General features: G+C 43.6%; 1 protein-coding gene across 9 annotated transcripts in view; it reads right to left on the minus strand.

The window, feature by feature from the left end:
• LOC121574913 (neuron navigator 1-like) overlaps positions 1-27,595 on the minus strand; it is a 108,810-nt gene that overhangs the window by 65,448 nt on the left and 15,767 nt on the right. For all 9 annotated transcript variants that reach the window (XM_041887597.2, XM_041887596.2, XM_041887595.2 and 6 more), the window contains exons 2-3: positions 26,451-26,553; positions 18,816-19,178 (exon numbers count right to left, since the gene is read on the minus strand). In XM_041887597.2, coding sequence (XP_041743531.1) covers positions 18,816-19,178; positions 26,451-26,553 — 466 coding nt within the window. The remainder of the gene's footprint in view (positions 1-18,815; positions 19,179-26,450; positions 26,554-27,595) is intronic.

A 27,595-nucleotide genomic window follows, 5' to 3' on the forward strand; every position in this document is an offset into this window, starting at 1 on the left:
TTCAAAATGTCCCATGGGAAAGCTTCGGTGGATAGATAAAAAAATCACTCATCAGTTTATTTTATTTTAAACTGCAACTATGCATTTCAGTTGATTGATTTCAATAACATAATTACATTTCTATGTTCAATGCTTTTGTTTGTTTTTCAACAGTAGCCATCTTAATTCCCATCATTTCATCAGGTAAGCAAGCTACAATGGGTACAATGTTACATTCTAAACAGTTCATTGGTCAACTCGAGTCATTCAAATTCCATGCGTTCACAGTATTGAGAATAATTTACAGAGCCACACTACATCGTCTGATGGTGTTACACGCTGTTCTGTATCGTTATAATCATCACTGCTTTGTGCCTACCTTGGACCCAGAGTAAAATGTATTGTCCTTTTCGCACCGGGCGCAGTCCGCTGCCGCATCGGCGGCACTTTCCCAATTAGCACACGTCCGCTCATATTCGCGCAATTCTGACATAAAACGGCATTTAGAAGAAAAAAAATCCCATAACGTCCATGTAGCCTTAAGGAAGGCTCAACGCTCCATTCAAATTCTTATCTTCATTGCAGCAACCTCCTATTCCCTGTTCCCCATACAGTAAGGACTGCTAACCAGTTGGGAAACACCCCCAACCAAGTAGGAGGCTAAAAAGTGACCCCCCTACTCTCCCTCTCCTGATGGCTAACAGCTGTTCCCAAAACTGCCACATGTAACCCACATCATATCATCAACACCACCATTCTAGCTACTTTAATAAACTAATTGTTCAATAACCCTTAAATATTGCCCACTTTAGGATTAACATGGATAATATCGATATGACATAACATGGCATTTGACAAGGGCTATTATGTTTAAGATGACAATATGCTAAATGTACAGAGAAATAATAAGTAAAATGTTTACAGAATTAATCTGGAAGTTAGGGGGAGCCTTGCTTTGCTGTAGGCTATATATGTCAACACTACATACGCTTAAAACATTTACATAGAGGATAGAAAGCTAATCAATATAACCTAAGCTCTTTATATACTCTCTCTGGGCTAAGTCTCTGTTTTCTCTACTCCACCTCCTGCTAAGCTGGAACACTGGAGCGATAAGGGACACCGCCTCACTGTCTGTCTGTCTGTCTTCCAGGAGGACAGCTTGACTGAGTATCCTCCCTGCTTGACCTTGAGTCAGAGGACCACCAGGGAGGAGAGATGAGCGCATAGAGAAGCAGCTAATGTTCACTTGGACTTCAAATAGACCACTACACTAGTAGGCTACAATAAATACACCCATTGTGTTACTGTAGCTAAATGCATATTGCTCCACAACAGGGCTCTAACCTGTTCCTGGAGAGCTAACATCCCGGGTCCGGTTTCCCGTTAGCAATGGAACTTAGGGTTATGAGTGTTTTAATGATGCATCATTCCTACAATGGCTGAAGATGGAACATGTGTTTCCCAAAACACAGCGCAGAAATAACTGTAACACTTCATTTTAAAAGGGTCCTTATTACAGTGTAAAGACATGTGTAATTACACTGTAACAAGAATTGTAGCTAACTGTAACAAGTTAACTCATAGTTACAGTGTAATAACATGTAACTGGTAGTAATTACAGTATGTAATTATACAGGTGTAACAATTCATGTTTGTTACCATGCTTGTTATAAATGGGAAGATTTCCACTAAATTCACCAACTTAGTGTTTCTCTTCTTCTCAACTGCATAAAGTTACAACTGTCACAAAGGTTGGGATCCCTTGTGGATGCACTGGGTGTCAGAGATTATAGCCGATGCTCAATTGGCTCTAATTACTTAACCTTGAATGTGCACTGTTCAAAATATATCTCCACTCAGTGTTGTTGCTAGCACTTGCCCCCAAAATAAAGCGTACCATCTGGGTTAACTTGGTTGAGCTGTTAAAAACATGATCAGTAGGTCAACCTCACTGACTGGGATCTAATACGAGTGTCATCCCATCCCAGTACATGTAATGTTTGCCTAAGTAAAATGTAATTACTAGTTTTAAAGCTTCTGGAAGTTCCACTTCATTTCACAATAAGGTACAGAAATTAAGTGAAACTTCCAGAAGATTTAAAATTAGGGCCAGCTTGTCAGGATGGCTAATGTGCTGTATAAATACACATTAGTTACAAGTAAGTACCCCTCAAGATACAATTCCTTTTAACTATCTAAATCCTGTGTAACAACTAGTAATTACATTGTACTTAGGCAAACATGAAATGCACTATGCTTTGAAACTGTGTGTTTTTCCTCATGACCAAGTTAACCCAGATGGTACGCTTTATTTTGGTGGCAAGTGCTAGCAACAACACTGAGTGGAGATATATTTTCAACAGTGCACATTCATAGGTCAATAACTAGAGTCCATTGAACAAAATCTATCGGACACCTAGCGCGTCCACAAGGGATCACAACCTTTGTGACAGTTGTTACTGAATACAGCTGAGAAGAAACAGAACATTAAGTTGGTGAATTTAGTGGAAACCTGCCCATTTCTAACAAGGCTGTTAACACCTTTGTAATTACAGACCGCAATTACTACCACTTACATGTTGTTATTACAGTGTAACTATTTGTTGTTACAGTTAACTACAATACTTGTTACAGTGTAATTACACATGTAATTATTCTGTAATAAGGACATCTTCAAATGAAGCGTTACCGAACGTTGGCTACGTGCGTCGTTGGAGCATGTGTCGAAAGGGATAAGATCGAAACAAATTGGCAGGGCTGCTCTTGGATCAGCTTTCTCCATTCACATCTTACCTTAACATTATAATTATTCCACAATACTGACGACGGATCAGCTTCTAGAGATATATTATCATCTATAGGGCTGCAAATATTGGAGGCGGCTTATTTCAACGCTTAGCCTACCCTATAATAATAATGCAGAAAATCCGATTTGGCACATCATTGCACACGCTACTCATCATGAAATATATTGAGGCAACAATTACAGACAGTAGCCTACAATTAGCAAAATGGAACTCAATTGAAGGAACATGAAATTGATTTCAATATGTTTTAAATATATAGGCCTATGTAGCTGTGTTTATCATTTAATGCAGTCATCTCGGTTTTCATTTGAAACATAATTTTATCCTTTGTTTGTAACAATTGCAAAGACATTGGCAACTTTGAATGTGTAGTCAACTTCGTTCTGCAGTTATCAGTGGTCACAGAGAAACAGATAAACATCTTGAGTCTATGTTTAGCGGAGATCTTCTGTGTGTAAATGATGTGGATGGGCAAACAATTATCTAACGACGCACTTAGCTGTTCTACGAGTGGTCTGAGCCCCTCAGTAAATAACGAGCATTTTCAAGTGCAACTTTAGTAACGATGGTTTTGGGAAACAGCTTGGAGATTTAAATATGCTTTTATGATGAACTTAGCCTTAAAATGCTTTTGGGAAAACCGGGCCCTGTAGGTTCACGCCAAACCTAATCTAGTTCACCTGATTCTAATAATTAGCTGGTTGATAAACTGAATCAGTTTAGTTACAACTGGGGTTGGACAGAGTACACTTACAGGAGGGTAGCTGTCCAGGAACAGGGTTGGAGAGTAAACCTACAGGAGGGTGGCTCTCCAGGAACAGGGTTGGAGAGTAAACCTACAGGAGGGTGGTTCTCCAGGAACAGGGTTGGAGGGTAAACCTACAGGAGGGTAGCTCTCCAGGAACAGGGTTGGAGGGTAAACCTACAGGAGAGTGGCTCTCCAGGAACAGGGTTGGAGAGTAAACCTACAGGAGAGTGGCTCTCCAGGAACAGGGTTGGAGGGTAAACCTACAGGAGGGTGGCTCTCCAGGAACAGGGTTGGAGGGTAAACCTACAGGAGGGTGGCTCTCTAGGAACCAGAAGAGAAGCCCTATTCCTTTTAACCTATTTTAAAACATTATTCACTTTCTGAGACAAGGGTGGAAAGTCCAGGCATGGTCCGGGTAGACTAGCATCCAGTAACTCTGAAGTGTTACAAAGCTAAGTCACTCACAAAGCTAAATCAACCACAACATAATCTAACCTCCAGCAGGGCTTGAGGAACCTTGGAAAACGTTATCCTGGTTCCTCCCCTCATTAGAAACAGAGCATTCTCACTGTGATGTCATCAGGTCAGAGGAGCGACGGTCCAACGACTTTGGGAGGTGCACTGTGTGGGCCAAGAAGTTTCCTCCCCAACAAAAGGGCTTACCAAGAAAAACTTCCAAAATGACTAATTCGAGACAGATAGAAGTTGGAGCACTAAACAAAAAACCCAGAGATTAATTTCTTATTTGCTCTGGCTTTAATCCAGGCATGGGCAACTGGCAGACCGCAGGCCGGGATACATTTATCCCCTCCCCCAATTTTTTTTGGGGGGAAAATATAAAAACATGATGGTGGTCTCGAAAATACAAAAACATGGTGGTCTCGAAAATACAAAAACATGATGGTGGTCTCGGGATCATCATCATCACATGAACCAACCTATCTAGATATGTTTACTTACAACCTATTTGCACATGTTTTTTCATTGTGACAACCTTTGAGATTTTACACATAGAAGGAGCAAGAGTGTGTAATTAAATGTTGTGGGTACACAGTGGGTACACATGGTATCTGCCATGGTAGTTCCTGAGTTGGGACAGACTAAACATTCAGTGATCTGTTATCAGCTAGCACCAGCCACACAACCGATCTGTTATCAGCTAGCACCAGCCACACAACCGATCTGTTATCAGCTAGCACCAGCCACACAACATATCTGTTATCAGCTAGCACCAGCCACATCAGATATGTTATCAGCTAGCACCAGCCACACAACAGATCTGTTATCAGCTAGCACCAGCCACACAGCAGATCTGTTATCAGCTAGCACCAGCCACACAACAGATCTGTTATCAGATAGCACCAGCCACACAACAGATCTGTTATCAGCTAGCACCAGCCACACAACAGATCTGTTATCAGATAGCACCAGCCACACAACAGACCTGTTATCAGCTAGCACCAGCCACACAACAGATCTGTTATCAGCTAACACCAGCCACACAACAGATATGTTATCAGCTAGCACCAGCCACACAACAGATCTGTTATCAGCTAGCACCAGCCACACAACAGATCTGTTATCAGCTAACACCAGCCACACAACAGATATGTTATCAGCTAGCACCAGCCACACAACAGATATGTTATCAGCTAACACCAGCCACACAACATATCTGTTATCAGCTAGCACCAGCCACACAACAGATCTGTTATCAGCTAGCACCAACCACACAACAGATCTGTTATCAGCTAGCACCAGCCACACAACAGGCAATGGGAAGATTTCTGCCCGAAGAGAAAACAAAATATATGTCCCAAACAGATGAACTGTGGTGATGATACTAGAGTAATAGACTAGTCTCCCTGTATCTCCTGATACTCATACCCTGATCTTTCGATACAAATGAACTGATAAACAATCCATTTACAGTTTCCCTGTTGCTGTTTTGGTTTATTCAGTCAGCGACCCTCATCCATAACGCCTGTAATTGTATTACATTGAATTTGTATCGTAACAACGATAATAACTCTATTTGTGAAGTACTTTTCAAACATTATGCTCAAACGGAAAGCCATTCCCAGGAGACATATGTCCTGCTTCCTTTGAAAGGTGCTGCAGTATGTCAGGCATGAATACAAATACTATACATGCTTTACGTCTCCTGGTTATCTGACCAGTTCAGAGTGCTGCTAAACAAGCTGTCAATGATCCTCTACGTAACTTTTACTAAGATGCACATGTAACTACTAAAAGAGCCATTACCTCTTGACCAAATGGCTTATGTCTGAAATAACCTCTCCAAAATCTTTGCTTAGGTCAAGACTCGCCATTCAATAACATAGCAGTATTGGCTGGGATATGTACAAGCTGTTTAAATACTGATTTCCACTGTCAGTGAGAATGACCGTATAGGCAACGGCCATAACACATAACATGTGCTGTTCTCGCTTTGCTGTGGTTAACTGCTGTTCTCTGTAGGTTACATGAGAGCAGACAGGAAGCTGCTTTCATATCCTGACCTTCATATGGCTGTGGTCTTTATCTATCTCTGTCTGTCAGCTCTTCCTGCTGGACCAGTTCAAAGGTAAAGAGCAAAGCTGTCTGTTCAACTTAACATTTCTGCAAATCCAAGTTTGATGTTTAGTTGAAATTAGTAGATATGCCCCCTGCCTTTTATTGTCTAAAAAGACAGCCTTTTGTTTTGTTATATATGAAAGGGGTGGAGGGATGTTGGGTGATTGGGAGGGAGAGACGAACAGGGGGACAAGAGATGGAGCTCTGCACTTCCTTCCCTCAGAATGATTCTTAAATATTAATCTAGAATTGGCATTGGCTGAGGTAGTGCATTAAAGTACAGCTAAAATATTGATAGGTGGCAGCTGAGCCTCTTCATCTACACCATACAGTACTATGGAATAAAACCTTTCATCTTCAGCCCAGTCCAGAGTAAACACCAGGTATCCAGAGGCTGTTGTAGAAAGCTATATCCACACTTCTAATCAGGACAGGTATTCACTGCTCTTCGACAACACTTTTTATTTGATTACCTTGTGGAGCACCATTCATGCATAGAGGAAGCAACTGCTACTTGAAAAGGCTTGACTCAACAACCTGAATGAAGATCATATGAGCTCAATCAATTTTCCTAAATAATAGCATTGTTGACATTTTACAAGCTCTACTCCATAATGACTCCCAAGCCTAATGGTGCAATGACACAATCATTCCAGCAGACGTCACAATGAGTCCAGAGTGAGGGGGCTTGATATGGTGTGGACAATGGCACAGATTGGTACAATGACTTGGGTCTCATTGCTGTATTTGTTGGCAGATGGTGTCTAGCCAGTACAGTCTATATTCTGCATTTTATATATTGTATTCTATTTGTGCACAATTTGTCCAACAACTTTCATTAATCAGTTTATATTCAAGTACTTTATTGAGAGATGTGGCATAATTTAATGCATTTTAAAGGCATAAAGGTGTCTAAGCAGCACTCTAAGGATCAAAGTCAGTGTCCACTGGCTCCCCCTGCTGTTCAGTTAGTGTTTTATCTTCATTTTATCCTCTTATTCAATCAATAGATGAATAAGACAGACATCGATGCACTGCACCAGTAGAGCACTGATTTACAGTAACTAACAGGATTATGTTGGCATCAGCAAGGCAAGGTGGTACTGCACAGCAGCTCCATTAACAGTAGCAGTAAAACAGTAATGGTTCTGAAATGCATCAGTGAGTCCATCTGAAACTGGAACCCTGTATATCCCTGTGGAAATGGACTGTCTCTGATCACTGGGCTGGAAAACAAGGGCAACACAGCAGTCTCCATGAGCCAGACTAGACCTCAGACAGTACAGGAGGGTTCCCTGACCTAACATCCACATCACAGGGGCACAAGGCTTGTAAATATTGGGGTTTTATGTTTTTATTACGTTGTATTTGTAAATGTTGTCTGATTGGTGTACATGCAGGGCTTCCTTGCAAAACAGGCCTTGGTCTCAAAGTGATTTCCCTCTTAAAATAAAGGTTTGATAAAAAAATTACAAACCTAGCCCTGATATGGCTAATGGAGGCTGCCTGCCTTCCGTGAGTGATATACGTCTATACATCATTTAGCAGACTCTTTGATTCGATTGCATACATTTTATGTATGGGTGGCACCATTGAGTGATGACATTACATCATTGACATGATACAGAGACGGTTCACATGCCCCCAGTCATACCATTAGTTACTGGTCTGTTTGTCAGACCTGCCCCCAGGGCTACAGTCATATAATTAGATACTGGTCAGTTTATCAGACATGCCCCCAGGGCTACAGTCATATAATTAGATACTGGTCAGTTTATCAGACATGCCCCCAGGGCTACAGTCATATCATTAGTTACTGGTCAGTTTATCAGACCTGCCCCCAGGGCTACAGTCATATCATTAGTTACGGGTCAGTTTATCAGACCTGCCCCCAGGGCTACAGTCATATCATTAGTTACTGGTCAGTTTATCAGACATGCCCCCAGGGCTACAGTAATATCATTAGTTACTGGTCAGTTTATCAGACATGCCCCCAGGGCTACAGTCATATCATTAGTTACTGGTCAGTTTATCAGACATGCCCCCAGGGCTACAGTCATATCATTAGTTACTGGTCAGTTTATCAGACCTGCCCCCAGGGCTACAGTCATATAATTAGATACTGGTCAGTTTATCAGACATGCCCCCAGGGCTACAGTCATATAATTAGATACTGGTCTGTTTATCAGACATGCCCCCAGGGCTACAGTCATATCATTAGTTACTGGTCTGTTTATCAGACCTGCCCCCAGGGCTACAGTCATATCATGAGTTACTGGTCAGTTTATCAGACATGCCCCCAGGGCTACAGTCATATCATTAGTTACTGGTCTGTTTATCAGACATGCCCCCAGGATTACAGGCATATCATCAATTACTGGTCAGTTTATCAGACCTGCCCCCAGGGCTACAGTCATATCATTAGTTACTGGTCAGTTTATCAGACATGCCCCCAGGGCTACAGTCATATCATTAGTTACTGGTCTGTTTATCAGACATGCCCCCAGGGCTACAGTCATATAATTTGTTACTGGTCAGTTTATCAGACATGCCCCCAGGGCTACAGTCATATCATTAGTTACTGGTCAGTTTATCAGACCTGCCCCCAGGGCTACAGTCATGCATGTGGAGGTGATACTTTAGTGGTTGTCTTCTTGATCCTGTGAAATACACCTTTACTATTGACCCCTCCAGTGATAGAGGCCTCCCGTAATGTCCACAGCGTGTGTGCGTGCGTGCGTGCGTGCGTGCGTGCGTGTGTGAGAGTGAGAGTGAGAGTGAGAATGAGAGTGAGGGGAGGGCCTCCTCTGTTCACATGTGGCCCCAGACCCGTCCTGGCCTGGGTATAAAGAGTAGAGTGACCCCTCCCTCTTCACTGAGCCGTGGCCCATGAAGGGCTGACCCCGAGCAGTGGTCCTACTAAACTGTAATCCCTGCAGGGCTTTTGGAAGGCCTGGTCAACCAGGCCCAGACCCAATCACTCTGCACATAAATAATAAAATAAATAATATGCCATTTAGCAGACGCTTTTATCCAAAGCGACTTACAGTCATGTGCGCATACATTTTTACGTATGTGTGGTCCCGGGGATCGAACGCACTACCCTGGCGTTACAAGCGCCATGCTCTACCAATTGAGCTACAGAGGACCACTAGCTTTATGTGGGTCAGGAGGCATTGCACTAGGCTGGTCAGGAAAGCCATGGAAAGCAGGGACTGACTGTGGAGTAGTGTCCAATGCATGCAGGAAAGAGAAATTGAAGGCAGACTGTTCCCTTCTAAGAGGACTAGTATTAGATGACTAGAGGCAAATACACCTACTGTACTGTACGCGTTTCCTTATGGTTGTGTTGATGCGTAAGGGGGGAGGTCTATTTCCTAGCATGTGCAAATATTTTTCACCGTTGCCATGGAAATGACATTGCCAGAAGAGCAAACTGAAACGATGGATTGGCTAACATGTAGGAATCCATTCTTTGTCTTAACTGATTACCACATACTTTATATGAATCTCTCTGGGCAGTTTCCGAATAGTGATGCATTTTAAACAGCATTATATATGCATTGTGTGTGGTAATCTAACTGAGCAGTGTGTTGTTCATCAGAAACAACACCATTAATTATGGAAAGACTGATTGCATTCTAATGACCTCAATTAATGTAAATTGTAATGACCTCCTGCAAGTCTTTGTGCCGTAATTATTGATAGCAGTTTGGAAACCATCAAACATGTCTGCCATAGTGGGATTCAGAGGGGAGTTCTAACAATAGGTATGAGCCAGAGACATCCAGTGCCCAGTCGCCCACTACACCGTTTCATGTTTGCATGCAGAACAATCTACTTAGTAGGTCAATATGAAGCCACTTTATCCTCCACACACACATAAACACTGCTACACACACACAGCTACACAGCCACACACAGCTACACACAGCCACCAACAGCTACACACAGCCACACACACACAGCCACACACACACAGCCACACACATACAGCCACACACAGCCACACACACATACGCGAATACACACACGCTCACTACCGCACACTGATACACAATGCACAGCCAAACAGTGGGTCAGAGGAAGAGGGTTACCATGGCAGCACATCCTGATCCATGTGCCGCATGATGAGAGGTGTGTTGCTGCACCAGACTTCCTTTTCCCTTCTCTTTCTCTGCACTGCACTGCTCACACACACAGCCAGCTGGCTACAGTACACCAGCCCTGCACCACCATGTTCCCACATACATTACATTACCTAACCTTACCGCACAATGGAAAGAGGGGGGATAGATAGCCTTGTATTTAGCCTAACACAGTACTCCCATTCCACACGATAATGTGGATGCCCGTAGGCACTGCCATAATCGATACCTTGCCGTGCAGTTAAGTGCTTTACAGCCGGTTCTGTAAACAGGGCCGAATCTGAATCCAAATAAAATGCTGACAGTCATTAGTTTTCTGTCTGAAAGTCTAAATAAGCTTTCAGTAATGTTTTGAGTTAATCAACGTCTGCCAGGAAAATACAGTAAATCCCTTGGTTGTGATAAACAGAGCGCATTCTGGGTGGGCCTCATTTAGAAAATCGCCATGTTTGCATGTCCTGTTTAAAGCATTAAACCATTCGCTCTACAAACAGATGATTCTCCTGTGAAACGAAGCGATTGGACGTGAGAAAGTACCCATCAGGTTGCAACAGAACGCTGATGCCGCTACTCGGTGGGTCCAAGTATGTAACAATAATTGACGGAGGGGTGCACCACGTAACTCTGTTTGTAAAGATGGCATTGAAAAGTGGAACATTGATCATTTGGAAAATAAAACATATATTCAGTAATAATTAGATTATTTATGTCTAACCCAATGAGTAGAATATGATTCACGGAGACCAAAACATGTAGAAAGTGTTTAAAATGGAGATACAGTACCTTCTCTACGCATCATATTTCTATCTGAACGTTTCACCCGTTCTGAACTGAACACACCCCTGTGTGTTACACCATTCCCCTTCCCCTCCATCTCTCTCTGTCATCACTCAGAGGAACATCGTCGCTCTCTGGTTGTCTCAGTTACCCCAGGACACTGTACAGTCTAAACCAGCTGTAGATATCACACAGCCATCAGTCAGTAAGGTCTAGACCAGCTGTAGATATCACACAGCCATCAGTCAGTAAGGTCTAGACCAGCTGTAGATATCACACAGCCATCAGTCAGTAAGGTCTAGACCAGCTGTAGATATCACACAGCCATCAGTCAGTAAGGTCTAGACCAGCTGTAGATATCACACAGCCATCACTCAGTAAGGTCTAGACCAGCTGTAGATATCACACAGCCATCAGTCAGTAAGGTCTAGACCAGCTGTAGATATCACACAGCCATCAGTCAGTAAGGTCTAGACCAGCTGTAGATATCACACAGCCATCAGTCAGTAAGGTCTAGACCAGCTGTAGATATCACACAGCCATCACTCAGTAAGGTCTAGACCAGCTGTAGATATCACACAGCCATCAGTCAGTAAGGTCTAGACCAGCTGTAGATATCACACAGCCATCAGTCAGTAAGGTCTAGACCAGCTGTAGATATCACACAGCCATCAGTCAGTAAGGTCTAGACCAGCTGTAGATATCACACAGCCATCAGTCAGTAAGGTCTAGACCAGCTGTAGATATCACACAGCCATCACTCAGTAAGGTCTAGACCAGCTGTAGATATCACACAGCCATCAGTCAGTAAGGTCTAGACCAGCTGTAGATATCACACAGCCATCACTCAGTAAGGTCTAGACCAGCTGTAGATATCACACAGCCATCAGTCAGTAAGGTCTAGACCAGCTGTAGATATCACACAGCCATCAGTCAGTAAGGTCTAGACCAGCTGTAGATATCACACAGCCATCAGTCAGTACATTAGTGTACAGTAGTTAGTGTAGCAGTAATCAAAAGACATTAGGCCACCAGAACATGTAGAAATGTGTTGCAGGTCCAGTTCACTCCCTAGAAACCAAACCCCAGAGAGACCATCCACAGCCGCCACTTGGTCTGGGGCTGATTTTCATGGTCCGGGCTAGGTCCCTTAGTTCCAGTGAAGGAAAATCTTAACACAACTTTTTTTTTTTTTTTGTCATTTAGCAGACGCTCTTATCCAGAGCGACTTACAGGAGCAATTAGGGTTAAGTGCCTTGCTCAAGGGCACCGACAGATTTTTCACCTAGTCGGCTCGGGGATTAGAACCAGCAACCTTTCGGTGACTGGCACTACGCACTTAACCACTAAGCTACCTGCCGCCCATTGTAGCAATGGTTTGGAGAAGGCCCTTTCCTGTTTCAGCATGAAAATGACCCTGTGCACAAAGCGAGGTCCATACAAAAATGGTTTGTCAAGATCGGTGTGGAAGAACTTGACTGACCTCAACCCCATTGAATACCTTTGGGATGAATTGGAACGCTGACTGCGAGCCAGGCCTTATTGCCCAACATCGGTGCTCGACCTCACTAATGCTCTGGTGGCTGAATGGAAGCAAGTCCCTGCAGCAATGTTGGAATGAGATGTTCGACGAGGAGGTGTCCACATACTTTTGGTCATGTAGTGTATGACAAAGTGCCTCAATGATGTAGCCCTTTCCTGCAGTCAATGACCAAAAGCTCCCTCTTTGGCGTCAAGGCTGGAATGTTATTTATATTTTTCATAATTTCTTCATTAATAATACGTCAAACGACGGAAGTCCAGTGTTTCTATGTCAAACAGTTTTGTTATATTTCAGTCTTCTGTGATGTATATAAAGTGTAATATTGGGATGTAAACTGAAAATGTATTACATTTCATGTCACGATCGTCTAATGAGGAGGACCAATGCGCAGCGTTGAAGGTGAACATGACTTTATTAAATTAAAGCCTAAACACGAAAACAATAAACAATGACGAAACGTGAAGTCCTCCGTTACAATGACTGACAAGGAACAAAAACCCACAACACTAAGGTGAACACTGACAGTTTAAATATGGCTCCCAATCAGAGATAACGAGCCGACAGCTGACACTCGTTACCACTGATTGGGAGTCACACGACCAAACAATGAAACACAACCAAATACAACACAACCAAATGAACACACCCTGGCTCAAAATACACAGTCCCGGAGCCAGAGCGTGACAGTACCCCCCCCTAAAGGCGCGGACTCCGACCGCGCCTACACCCCAAATAGGGAAGGGCTGGGTGGGTATTGCTCCTCGGAGGCGGCTCCGGCCCGGGCTTGACCACCACCCTACTACAATCCCCCGCAGTGTCCCCAGTCCGATCTGACCCAGTTAGCTGGATCAGGACTGCCGACGCGCACCCCTGGCTTGGCGCGTGAGGCAGGAATGGACCGGACCTGGCAGACGATACGCACCCCTTTGCATGGTGCGTGGAGCCGAAACAGGCCTCACCAGGCTGAAGACTCGCATCCCTGGCTTGGTGCGAGTAGCAGGAATGGGCTGAATCCGGCTGACGACTCGCACCCTTGGCTTGGTGCGAGTAGCAGGAATGGGCTGAATCCGGCTGACGACTCGCACCCTTGGCTTGGTGCGAGTAGCAGGAATGGGCTGAATCCGACTGACGACTCGCACCCTTGGCTTGGTGCGAGTAGCAGGAATGGGCTGAATCCGGCTGACGACTCGCACCCTTGGCTTGGTGCGAGTAGCAGGAATAGGCTGAATCCGGCTGACGACTCGCACCCTTGGCTTGTTGCGAGTAGCAGGAATGGGCCGGACTGGGCTGGCGACGTGCACCACAGACCTGGTGCGGAGAGCAGGAACGGGCAGAGCCGGGCTGACGAGACGCACCACAGGCTTGATGCGGAGAGCAGGCACGGGCCGTGCCGACTGACGACGCACACCACTGGCTTGGTGCGGGAAGCTTGGATGGGCCGGACTGTACTGGGGACACACACCACTGGTCCTACACCGGGATCTGGAACGGGCCGGACCGGACTGGCAACACACGCCAGTACCTCTCGCCGTGCCTCTACTTCCTCCATCCCCTCTTCGACCAGTGGCCCCCGTAACCCGGCGGCCTTCTCCGGAAACCCACTGGGCCGCTCTATCGCGGCCTCCTGCTGGTCCGACGTCGTGAGCCCCCCCCTAAAAAATTTAGGGGCGTCTCTCCTACCCGTGGACCAGGTCTCCATGTCCCTCGCCAGCCTCTCGCCCTTCTGCCATAATGTCAAGCCCTTCTCTTCCTCACTCGGCTTGACCCAGTCCAGGAGGCGAAGGAGATCTGTGAGGGATCTCCCTGGCGATGGCTCCTGGACACGCTGCTTGGTCCCATCTTGGTGGGTTTTTCTGTCACGATCGTCTAATGAGGAGGACCAATGCGCAGCGTTGAAGGTGAACATGACTTTATTAAATTAAAGCCTAAACACGAAAACAATAAACAATGACGAAACGTGAAGTCCTCCGTTACAATGACTGACAAGGAACAAAAACCCACAACACTAAGGTGAACACTGACAGTTTAAATATGGCTCCCAATCAGAGATAACGAGCCGACAGCTGACACTCGTTACCACTGATTGGGAGTCACACGACCAAACAATGAAACACAACCAAATACAACACAACCAAATGAACACACCCTGGCTCAAAATACACAGTCCCGGAGCCAGAGCGTGACATTTCAACTCTATATCTGACATAGTACAGGTGTCTTCTTTTAAGCCCATAATCATGTGTGTGAGGTGTATACTTTGGTTTCAAAGTAGATTTGTTTAAGACTACCAAGAAACACTCTGTGTGACCCTGATTTAGCCCACTGCAGTAAAAGGTTAACATCCTTACAGTCAACCAGAAACCAGAATACAGAACCACCAGAATAATAGATGTGAAAATTATATTTAATTACAGGACCATTTTAGCTCAACATTTTCATGTTACGCATGAAAGTCAAACTTCCCTTTGGATATGATTGACAGTATTACTATAGCTTCCATTCAGATAAATAAGAATGTATTAGAGATGATTGTGAAAGAGCTTGAGAAATGTTCCCTCTCCCCACCGTCACATAGGAGTTGGTTGCTATGGAGACAAGAGGGGCTTGCAGAAATTATCTATTTTCAAGAGATGGGTAGAGGCTAATGGTTTCCAATGAGCTCAACTGTGTGTGTGCGTGTGTGTGTGCGTGCGTACACGTGTGTGTTTGGAGTGCTGTCAGCATTGTGGATAATTTTTTGCATTTGAGCAGATGAAATGAATTAATGGTTGCCAACAAGGACAGTAGTGTTACAAAAAATGCTAATGTATTCAGAAGTATGCTGAGCTATTTATTATAGGGGGAAACTAAAGCATGAGCCATCTCTTCCATTGTTCAGTCCTAGATTAGCCCCTCCCCTTGTTTTATTCTGACAGATAAAGTGTGTGCGTGCGTGCAGTGTCTCAGTTGGTAGAGCATGGCACTTGCAACGCCAGGGTTGTGGGTTCGATTCCCACGGGGGACCAGTATGAAAAAAGTTTGAAAATGTATGCACTCACTACTGTAAATTGCTCTGGATAAAAGTGTCTGCTAAATGACTCAAATGCCCATAGTCCCATCTCTGGGTATGACTGACCTGGGACCTGGTGACACAACACAGGAGGTATAGGGTTTGTCATCATGGTCACCTTGAAATACTCACCTACTGATTGAAGACATGGGTGGCCCAGTGCTGAGCACTCACTATCAGGCATTTCTAAAATCATCAGACATACTATCTCACTCTCACGCTCTCTTTTCCTTCAATCTGCCCAAGAAGCTGCAGATTAAATCCCAGTGCATGTGGAGCAGAGATAAAGCTGCTCACATCACACCAGAGAACTGGCCTGGATTCCCTCAGCCACTCTCAGCCTTTCCTCTCCCTGCTTACTGACTGTCAACTAGGGAGAGGGAATTAAAGAGAGGATGTGACACCAAGGAAATGAGGAGTTAGAGAGAGATGGATGGGTGGGGAGAATGAGAGGGAGATTCCTAAGAGAGGGAGAGAGAATGAGATAGTTTTGAGTTTGAAAGAGAGCGAGAAAGAGAGAGATGTTAATTAAGTGTTAAATGAGGCATGAAAGGAGGGAATGCTGCAGCTGGCAGACAGAACACCTGACACTCCTTGACACACCCAGACACACCCTGACACCTTGACCTAGGATCTGACTGATGCTGTACCATGGCATTGATTGGTAGGCTACTGTTACTAATGGGCAGTTAGTATTAGTAAGTTAGTGGGTTATGACTGTTAAAAAGGTAGGGGAGTACTTTAAACCAATGTGATATTGTATGTCTTCCCTTTGTAGTCTTTTCGCTTATGTTTTTTGGTAGCACCAAGGGACTTGCTAAAACCCATTTAGTGGAGGGGCAGGCAGTGATTCGAGGGGCTCTGCATGTGTTTGTGTCAGTCACACCCTCCTCTGTATTTGCACTGAGATGTGGGTGTGAATGAATGAATGGCCACAGCTGTTTGTGACACGGCCAGCTCAGCAGGAGGCATGTAATGAATGTCATTACTGCACAACTCAGACGTGATCTGCACTCATTTAGACCCATTTAGAGATCCAGCTCTGGTTTTCCTGCCAGTTGGCCATCTTGGTTTTCTATCGCTACAAAATGGAAGATTCCGTAAAAAAATGGGTCAGACAAAATGTCTGGTTTCAGCACATAATTTCCCTAGTTCTTGGAATGGCTAGGAACAGAGATGAAATAGTGAAGCTGCGACTTTGGAAATACTCTGGATTCTAGACTATTTTTTAAAAACTTCTGTTTGCACATGTGTTTATTCACTAGTTGCCATATCCACCCAAAAACAAACACAACCACAATATATTTCACAGAACAATGAGTTTCAGCCAGAGGGGGATCCACATTAGTAATACCAGATAACTACTCTGAGAATAATAGCTGATGATTCACATGCAAGTCGATACTCATCACAGCTACACTAAAGGAATGCTGCAGGACTTTATTGTCAGGGTGCTCTCTACTCAGCAGAAAGGTTAACAAAATTCAGATTCGTCTCAGCAGAATCAGCCTGAGATGGTTGCTGCATGAAGCCCTGACAGATCCATGAAGCCCTAACAGACCCATGAAGCCCTGGCAGATCCATGAAGCCCTAACAGACCCATCAAGCCCTAACATACCCATGAAGCCCTGACAGACCCATCAAGCCCTGACAGACCCATCCAGGAACAATAATAATAAGCCATTTAGCAGATGCTTTTATCCAAAGCGACTTACAGTCATGTGTGCATACATTTTTACGTATGGGTGGTCCCGGGGATCGAACCCACTACCCTGGCATTACAAGCGCCGTGCTCTACCAATTGAGCTACAGAGGACCACCAACAAGAGTTACACTAGACAGACTGCTGAGGACAGCACTACAAGAGGGCTACACCAAGCACAAGTGCCAACTCAAAGCAATTTTTTACCCACAAAAAAAGTGTCTCATCCAAATGTATGCTTGATTGATGATTGCTTTATGACATACTGTATGTTGTAGGACCGATTTGGTCAAAAGAACAAGTGATCACAACTATCCGTAGTATTGGACTGACTGGACATGCTGCGGCCATTAGTCTCATCACTGTCATAGCAAACAGTACTGCTGTCCAGACACCGCCTGGTATGGCAACTGCTTGGCCTCTGACCGCAAGGCACTACAGAGGGTAGTGCGTACGGCCCAGTACATCACAGGGGCAAAGCTCCCTGCCATCCAGGACCTCTATACCAGGCGGTGTCAGAGGAAGGCCCTCAAAATTGTCAAAGACTCCAGTCACCCTAGTCATAGACTGTTCTCTCTGCTACCGCACGGCAAGCGGTACCGGAGTGCCAAGTCTAGGTCCAAAAGACTTCTCAACAGCTTCTACCCCCAAGCCATAAGACTCCTGAACAGCTAATCATGGCTACCCGGACTATTTGCACTGCCCCCCACCCCATACTTTTACGCTGCTGCTACTCTGTTAAGTATTTATGCATAGTCACTTTAACTCTACCCACATGTACATATTACCTCAACTACCTCAACTAGCCGGGTGCCCCCCGCACATTGACTATGCAACGGTACCCCCTGTATATATAGCCTCCCTACTGTCACTTTATTCTATTGTATATATAGCCTCCCTACTGTCACTTTATTTTTACTTCTGCTCTTTTTTTTCTCAACACTTTTTTGTTGTTGTTTTATTCTTACTTTTTTGTTTAAAATAAATGCACTGTTGGTTAAGGGCTGTAAGTAAGCATTTCACTGTAATGTCTGCACCTGTTGTATTCGGCGCATGTGACCAATAAAATTTGATTTGATTTGATTTGATTTGATTATATCAAAGATAATTTAACAGTAGGATGCAAAGCAAGTGTTACTGCAGAACTGGATCCAAAGCCTTCACAAACACCCAGTAGCTCCCCACGACCAGAGTAGGAAACCCACCCCCCAGAGTAGGAGAATCCCCCCACCATGACCAGAGTAGGATAATCCCCCCACCACAACCAGAGTAGGAGAACCCCCAGTTAGAAACAGAACAGACCACAGGTGTGGAACTCATTCCATGGAGGTCCAAGTATTTCATTGATCAATTAAGTTAGGGACTCCCCTCACCTGGTTGTCTAGGTCTTAATTGGACACAAATTGAAAGGAAATAACAAAAACAACATCAGAATCTCTGCCCTCTATGGAATGAGTTGACACCCCTGGTATAGACCCTTACCCATTGGCCAGGTTGTCGTCGTCATCCTCTGGCATGCTCTTTCCCAGCAGGTCGCTATCACTCAGGTAACCAGACTTGAGGTCCGCATCATCCACGTCCAGCCCTTCGATGAGCGCCATTCGGGAGGAGTGGCTGAGACGGCTGGAGACTCGGGCGGGCATGGTGTGGGCCGTGTACTGGGACCCAGCCTTGCCCCCCTGATACACGCCGCTGCCCGTGGAAGAAGGAGCATCTCCAGCCTGCATCCGGGGGCTGGACTGGCCGTGGCGCCAGGAGAGAGGAGAGGAGCGGTTGGACTGACTGGACATGCTGCGGCCATTAGTCTCATCACTGTCGTAGCAAACAGTACTGCTGTCCAGACAGCTGGGGAGAGAAGGCGAGGGAGAGGTTATAGTATTGTAGAAATGGAATGGATGAGAGAGGACAGAAAGGGAGGGGAAATGTAGAGTGAGTGACTATGATATTATTATTATAGAGAGAAAGAATTCTAGAGAGAGAAAAGCTATTTCCTCTATATTTTTCCCTCTCTGTCAGTCGGCCTTTAAAGGAATCTATCCAGCCATAGAGTCTCTGCTGACCTAGATATGACTGTAACATTCACTCTCAGACTTCAGCCACTACAGCAAAGATGTGTGACATCTCAGAACTCAGGGGCAAGTCACTAGCAACAGTGTAAGGATATAGCATAATTGTGTGAACTGAGAAGAGTCTTTAGTTTCTTCCCTCTCTCCCTTTGACAGGATCATTCATAACCCTCAACAATATGTTCACAACATCATTACCAGCTGGGATTTACAGACCTAAGGCAATCTGTACATAATCACACACCCCAACTGAAAAATTGTATGATTGCTCAGGCTGGCCAGGACTTTTTCTTGACTACATGATCAGACGAGAGAAAATGTTGGACCAGTGTCAGCTAGTGAAAGGTGAGCGAATGTGGACATGTAGAGAGACCTCAGACTAGAGAGTAGTTATAATCTAGATTAGAGAGTAGTTCTAGTCTAGATTAGAGAGTAGTTCTAGTTTAGACTAGAGAGTAGTTATAGTCTAGATTAGAGAGTAGTTCTAGTCTAGATTAGAGAGTAGTTCTAGTCTAGATTAGAGAGTAGTTCTAGTTTAGATTAGAGAGTAGTTCTAGTCTAGATTAGAAAATAGTTCTAGTTTAGATTAGAGAGTAGTTCTAGTCTAGATTAGAGAGTAGTTCTAGTTTAGATTAGAGAGTAGTTCTAGTTTAGATTAGAGAGTAGTTCTAGTCTAGATTAGTGAGTAGTTCTAGTCTAGATTAGAGAGTAGTTCTAGTCTAGATTAGAGAGTAGTTCTAGTTTACATTAGAGAGTAGTTCTAGTTTAGATTAGAGAGTAGTTCTAGTCTAGATTAGAGAGTAGTTCTAGTTTACATTAGAGAGTAGTTCTAGTCTAGATTAGAGAGTAGTTCTAGTTTAGATTAGAGAGTAGTTCTAGTTTAGATTAGAGAGTAGTTCTAGTCTAGATTAGAGAGTAGTTCTAGTCTACATTAGAGAGTAGTTCTAGTTTAGATTAGAGAGTAGTTCTAGTCTAGATTAGTGAGTAGTTCTAGTCTAGATTAGAGAGTAGTTCTAGTCTAGATTAGAGAGTAGTTCTAGTCTAGATTAGAGAGTAGTTCTAGTTTAGATTATAGAGTAGTTCTAGTCTAGATTAGAGAGTAGTTCTAGTCTAGATTAGAGAGTAGTTCTAGTTTAGATTAGAGAGTAGTTCTAGTCTAGATTAGAGAGTAGTTTTAGTCTGTTCTCTAGAATAATTATATTCTAGATTAGAGAGTAGTTCTAGTCTAGATTAGAGAGTAGTTCTAGTTTAGATTAGAGAGTAGTTCTAGTCTAGATTAGAGAGTAGTTTTAGTCTGTTCTCTAAGTGGGTCAGGTTTTGCATTGGCCTCCCGATGGTGACGAGAGTCTGGCCATTAAATAACCATATGCACCAACCAGCCCAGATGAATAATGCAATGACTGCCTGAGACTATGTGGGTATTTTTTCCTCCTGCTATTTCTGTATTTCCGTAGATGGATAATTCATCAATAGGGACTGTTAATTCTTTAGAGTCTAAGCTGAAATACAGCGCATTCGGAAAGTATTCAGACCGCTTGACTTTTTCCACATTCTGTTACGTTACAGCCTTATTCTAAAATGGATTACATTTTTTATAAATCTTCAATCTACACACAATGACCCATAATGACAAAGTGAAAACAGGTTTTTAGAAATGGTTGCAAAATACGTTATTTACATAAGTGTTAAAACCATTTGCTATGAGACTCGAAATTGAGCTCAGGTGCATTCTGTTTCCAGTGATCATCCTTGAGATGTTTCTCCAACTTGATTGGAGTCCACGTGTGGTAAATTCAATAGATTGGACATGATTTGGAAAGGCACACCTGTCTAAATGACTAAAATGTAAATGTAAATGTATATAAGGTCCCACAGTTGACAGTGCACGTCAGAGCAAAAACCAAGCCATGAGGTCGAAGGAATTGTCTGTAGAGCTCAGAGACCGGATTGTGTTGAGGCACAGATCTGGGGAAGGGTATCAAAACATTTCTGCAGCATTGAAGGTCCCCAAGAACACAGTGGCCTCCATCATTCTTAAATGGATGAAGTTTGGAACCACCAAGACTCTTCCTAGAGCTGGCCGCACGGCCAAACTGAGCAATCAGGGGAGAAGGGCCTTGGTCAGGGAGGTGACCAAGAGCCCAATGGTCACTCTGACAGAACTCCAGAGTTCCTCTGTGGAGATGGGAGAACTTTCCAGAAGGACAACCATCTCTGCAGCACTCCACCAATCAGGCCTTTATTGTAGAGTGGCCAGACAGAAGCCACTCCTCAGTAAAAGGCACGACAGCCCACTTGGAGTTTGCCAAAAGGCACCTAAAGGACTCAGACCATGAGAAACAAGATTCTCTGGTCTGATGAAACCAAGATTGAACTCCTTGGCCTGAATGCCTAGCGTCACGTCTGGAGGAAACCTGGCACCATCCCTACGGTGAAGCACGGTGGTGGCAGCATCATCCTGTGGGGATGATTTTCAGTGGCAGGGACTGGGAGACTAGTCAGGATTGAGGGAAAGATGAACGAAGCAGTGTACAGAGAGATCCTTGATGGCAACCTGCTCCAGAGCGCTCAGGGTCTCAGATTGAAGTGAAGGTTCACCTTCCAACAGGACAACGACCCTAAGCACACAGCCAAGACAACGCAGGAGTGGCTTCGGGACAAGTCTCTGAATGTCCTTGAGTGGTCCAGCCAGAGCAGAGACTTGAACCCGATCTAACATCTCTGGAGAGACCTGAAAATAGCTGTGCAGCGACGCTCCCCATCCAACCTGACAGAGCTTGAGGGGATCTGCAGAGAAGAACAGGAGAAACTCCCCAAATACAAGCTTGTAGCGTCATACCCAAGAAGACTTGAGGCTGTAATCGCTGCCAAAGGTGCTTCAACAAAGTGCTGAGTAAAGGGTCTGAATACTTACTTAAATGTGATATTTCTGTTTTTTATTCTTAATACATTTGCAAACATTTCTAAAAACCGGTTTTTGCTTTGTCATTATGGGGTATTGTGTGTAGATTTAATCAATTTTAGAATAAGGCTGTAACGTAACAAAATGTGGAAAAAGTCAAGGGGTCTGAATACTTTCCGAATGCACTGTATGGAATTATTTTAAGATGGTCATACTATGGATCATTTAGCTATTCGATTTGTAGGACCCCTTTAGGTATCCCCCAAAAATATTACTACTAAGCCCATAGAAATGCATTGAGTAACATTCAGAAACTGCAAAAAGTTAAACAAAGAATCATAAGAAACAAGGTTTTGAAGTGTTTGTCCTAAATCTAGGAGGCATTTTATTTTATTTATTTTTTTACACATATTTAACCCCTTTTTGGGGGGGTAGACACAAAACTACATTCATACTTCCACTCGTTTTTTAAAAACCGGTACCAGTTACCTTCAGACAAGTCTCCTAACACTTGTGGAGGTCGTAGAGGAAAACGGAGGACACCATAGTGTTCGTGAGAATCTCCCCTTTCCATAACACTTTGTACAGTGGCTTGCGAAAGCATTCACCCCCTTGGCATTTTTCCTATTTTGTTGCCTTACAACCTGGATTTTTAATTGATTTGTGGGGGGTTTGTATCATTTGATTTACAAAACATGCCTACCACTTTGAAGATGCAAAATATTTTTTTATTGTGAAACAAACAAGAAATAAGACAAAAAAAACAGAAAACTTGAGCGTGCATATCTATTCACCCCCCCAAAGTCAATACTTTGTAGAGCCACTTTTTGCAGCAATTACAGCTGCAAGTCTCTTGGGTATGTCTCTATAAACTTGGCACTGGGATTTTTGCCCATTCTTCAAGGGAAAACAGCTCCAGCTCATTCAAGTTGGATGGGTTCTGCTGGTGTACAGCAATCTTTAAGTCATAACACAGATTCTCAATTGGATTTAGGTCTGGCATTTGACTAGGCCATTCCAAGACATTTAAATGTTTCCCCTTAAACCACTTGAGTGTTGCTTTAGCAGTATGCTTAGGGTCATTGTCCTGCTGGAAGGTGAACCTCTGTCCCAGTCTCAAATCTCTGGAAGACTGAAACAGGTTTCCCTCAAGAATTTCCCTGTATTTAGCATGATGCTGCCACCATCATGCTTCACTGTGGGGATGGTGTTCTCGGGGTTATGAGGTGTTGGGTTTGCGCCAGACATAGCGTTTTCCTTGATGGCAAAAAAGCTCAATTTTACCTTCTTCCATATGTTTGGGGAGTCTCCCACATGGCTTTTGGTGAACACCAAACGTGTTTGCTTATTTTTTTATTTAAGCAATGGCTTTTTTCTGGCCACTCTTTCGTAAAGCCCAGCTATGTGGAGTGTACGGCTTAAAGTGGTCCTATGGACAGATACTCCAATCTCCGCTGTGGAGCTTTGCAGCTCCTTCAGGGTTATCTTTGGTATCTTTGTTGCCTCTCTGATTAATGCCCTCCTTGCCTGGTCCGTGAGTTTTGGTGTACTGCCCTCTCTTGGCAGGTTTGTTGTGGTGCCATATTCTTTTTTAATAATGGATTTAAATGGTGCTCCGTGGGATGTTCAAAGTTTCAGATATTTTTTTATAAACCAAACCTGATCTGTACTTCTCCACAACTTTGTCCCTGACCTGTTTGGAGGGCTCCTTGGTCTTCATGGTGCTGCTTGCTTGGTGGTGCCCCTTGCTTAGTGGTGTTGCAGACTATTGGGCCTTTCAGAACAGGTGTATATAAACTGAGATCATGTGACAGATCATGTGACACTTAAATAAAGTCCACCTGTGTGCAATCTAACTAATTATGTGACTTCTGAAGGTAATTGGTTGCACCAGATCTTATTTAGGGGCTTCATAGCAAAGGGGGTGTATACATATGCACGCACCACTTTTCCGTTATTTATTTTTTAGAATTTCTTTCATTTCACTTCACCAATTTGGACTATTTTGTGTATGTCCATTACATGAAATCCAAATAAAAATCAAATTTAAATTATAGGTTGTAATGCAACAAAATAGGAAAAACGCCAAGGGGGATGAATACTTTTGCAAGGCACTGTAGGTCAAACCGTTCGGACACTACGAACGTTTTCGTGAGAAGACCGATTTTCGGGATGTCTCATGGTCTGACAAACACCGCTCTAGCTCTGCCACCTTTCACCGCAGATGCAGAAGTGAGACACTGGTGGATGCAGTAGATTGAGATGCATCCTATGCTATCCATTTATATCTAGCTCAAACTGACATATTTGTATGTTTAGTTTTTTGTTATGTAACTTAGATTGACGCTCCGGTGCATCATTCGACTCTAGGGGGTTAAAGACATTCTCCGGTACATTGGTGTACTTTTTAGCTAGTAGTTCTGAAAGTAGTGCCCACTTGCCAAAAGTGGTCCCCGAAAATTGCAAACTACGTCACATTATGTGCAGATATGTGCAGCATGTCATTGCTCTCTCTCTCTCTCTCTCTCTCTCGCTCTGCTGTTTGTGCATCTTGCTAGCTGTCACTTAAATGGCGAGGGGATGAAGCTCATTGACTAGAACTGAAATTGTTAGGGGGCTGGCCCACATGGGGGAAAATGTAGGGAAAATGGCGCAGCACAGTTTCCAGAAAAACAATCGCTTTCAAACTAGGGATTTCGTGGCTAATTTAGGTAAGACAGTCATTCTGCTCATAGATTATGCATGTATGAACTACACATTGACACATCCAGCCCAAAGCTGGAGGTTTAAAAAATACTTAGTAGTCGCCAAAGTTCCAGAGCATGTCTTTAAATGTTACTGGGTCAGGAATAAAGCCTCTCAGAATGCTTCAGTGGAATGATACATTATCTCACAGTAACACGCTATTTCCTTGAGAGTTTTGAAATGTAGTTTAACTTAAATTAAGATAGTTATAACGTATTGATGCACATCGAACGATTCCATACAATAAGGTATATGTTCAGGAGTTATGACAGGGAGCTGAACTAGTAAAGTCATTAGAAGAGGAGGATTTACTAGTAGCACTGAATGTGGATGTTACCTACAGTAGATTTTGATCAGTGCTCTAAAGGTTCGGTGGCCAAGGTCAAAGTTTTTGTTTAAAGTTACTGAGCCGTCTGTCAGTCTCCAGAGGCCAGGGCTATGGAAATTCAGAGCACATGTCTGGAATGGAATCCCAGAGGACATCTACAGTACACACCTCACAGAGAGAGCTAAAGGCAACAGGAAGATTGGTAGGCAGAGCACATACTGTTGAGCTGGGGATAAGTAGCAGCCAAAATGGCAGGCATACAAGCTTTGAATGCAAAATTACTTTTTGTTAACGAATGTTTCGGTTTCTGCCAGTTTCTTCAGTATCCTGTGGGGATAAGCTCTGGTGTTTTTTGTTATTGTTTGTGTCTCATCGTGATAGAGACAGTCTGAAACACATACCGAACATGGTCTTGAAAAAGAAAGTCTGTTTGAGAGGGATTGACATCACATGTTTACCAGGTGGCAGGTTGCCAAGACGACAGAGGATGAGAGTTACCATTGAGTGTAAACATTGATTGTGTTTGTACTCCATCAATCTGTTCATTGTGTTTCGTATGTATGAGTATATTACATGTCTCAAACAAATCCACAGCTTTCTTCTAAGTTTACACACATATTTACTTGTGATCAATTAAACTATTATATATACAGCTGACTGACAGGTAATGTGTGGGTGGGAAGTAATGTTTGTGCAGATTGAACTTTAAAGGAAAGATAATGCTTTTTAACATTATGCCCCACTCACACCAGTACATGACATCAGAAACACCCCAGTATTTGGTTGGAGCCCTGAATGTTGATTGGCTGAAAGCCGCTGTATATCAGACCGTATACCACAGGTATGACAAAACATGTATTTTTACCTTGGTAACCAGTTTATAATAGCCATAAGGCACCTCTGGGGTTTGTGGTATATTGCCAATATGCCACGACTAAGGGCTGTATCCAGGCACTCCACGTTTGCGTCGTGCCTAAGAACAGCCCTTAGCCATGGTATATTGGCCATATACCACACCCCTTCAGCCTTACTGCTTAACTATAATCTATGAATTTAGTGTATGGTAATGGACTCACCCATGGCTGAGCTGGGCTCCCCGTAGACTGGACATAGTATCTTCCAGGTTCTGTCTGAGGTCAAGGACGTTCTGCACCGTGCGTTTCCTCTGAGACTCTGGGTCTGTGGGGACATCACACCAGTCACTATGGTCAGATACAAAATGAATTCACACATCCCATGTATCACTGTCAAACTGTTGTGTCTTTATACCTTGAGATATCCCAAATATTTGAGTTCCAGTTAATGAATATATTAAACATAGCTTTCCCAAAGATTGAATTAGACTGTACTGAATAAATGGCACTCATTCAAAGCATAACCCATCAGAGTCTAAGCCCTGTCTTAGCCGGGGGAAGGGTGGGGTTCTACTAAGCTATATGGAATTGTTTTAAGAAGGTCATACCAAGGATCATTTAGCTATTTGATTTAGAATTTTAAGACCCCTTGCAGTATAAAAAAGCAAACATTAAAAAAAGTATTTGATGAAAATATATTTTGGGCCTTACTGCTATTAGCCCATACAAATGCATTGAATAACATATTCACTACATGGAACAACAGATAGTCCCCAAAAAATATCAAAAGGGAGTTTGTTCTGAAGTGTCTCTCCTATATCTGAGATGTATTTAACCCCATATTTTGGGCATTAAACAGTCTCCATATATTCTTCCATTCATTTTTTCACATGGTATCGGGGGACCTTCAGACGAGTCTTGTGAGGCCTGTGGGCGTCCTAGAGCAAAACAAACGCTACAGACAGAAGTTGGCAGATTGGCTGTATCGACTTCAGAAGAGTCTCCTGACCCTTTTGGAGGTTGTAGAGCAACCATTGTGTTCGTCATAGTCTCATCTTTCCATAGAAGGGTCATAATAGCTCTGCCACCTTTCACCGCAGATGTGGAAGTGCGACATCGGCGGATGCGGTGGATTGAGATGCATCCAATGCAAAAAAATTTATCTAGTTTAAACTGACAGATTTGTATGGCGATGTTTTACTATGCTAATTATATCAACCTTAGAGGGTTTTAAAAGCATTGCCTTTTACCAAACAATAGGCCTATAACCCTTTTGTATTCCAGTATGAACACACTGTTGTGTGACTGGACTGGTGTTGTGTGGTGACAGGTGTTTTGATGATGAAAAGCATCCATGCTGCATTCAC

This window comes from Coregonus clupeaformis, chromosome 10, assembly GCF_020615455.1.
Source record: "Coregonus clupeaformis isolate EN_2021a chromosome 10, ASM2061545v1, whole genome shotgun sequence".
NCBI classification, from domain to species: Eukaryota; Metazoa; Chordata; class Actinopteri; order Salmoniformes; family Salmonidae; genus Coregonus; species Coregonus clupeaformis.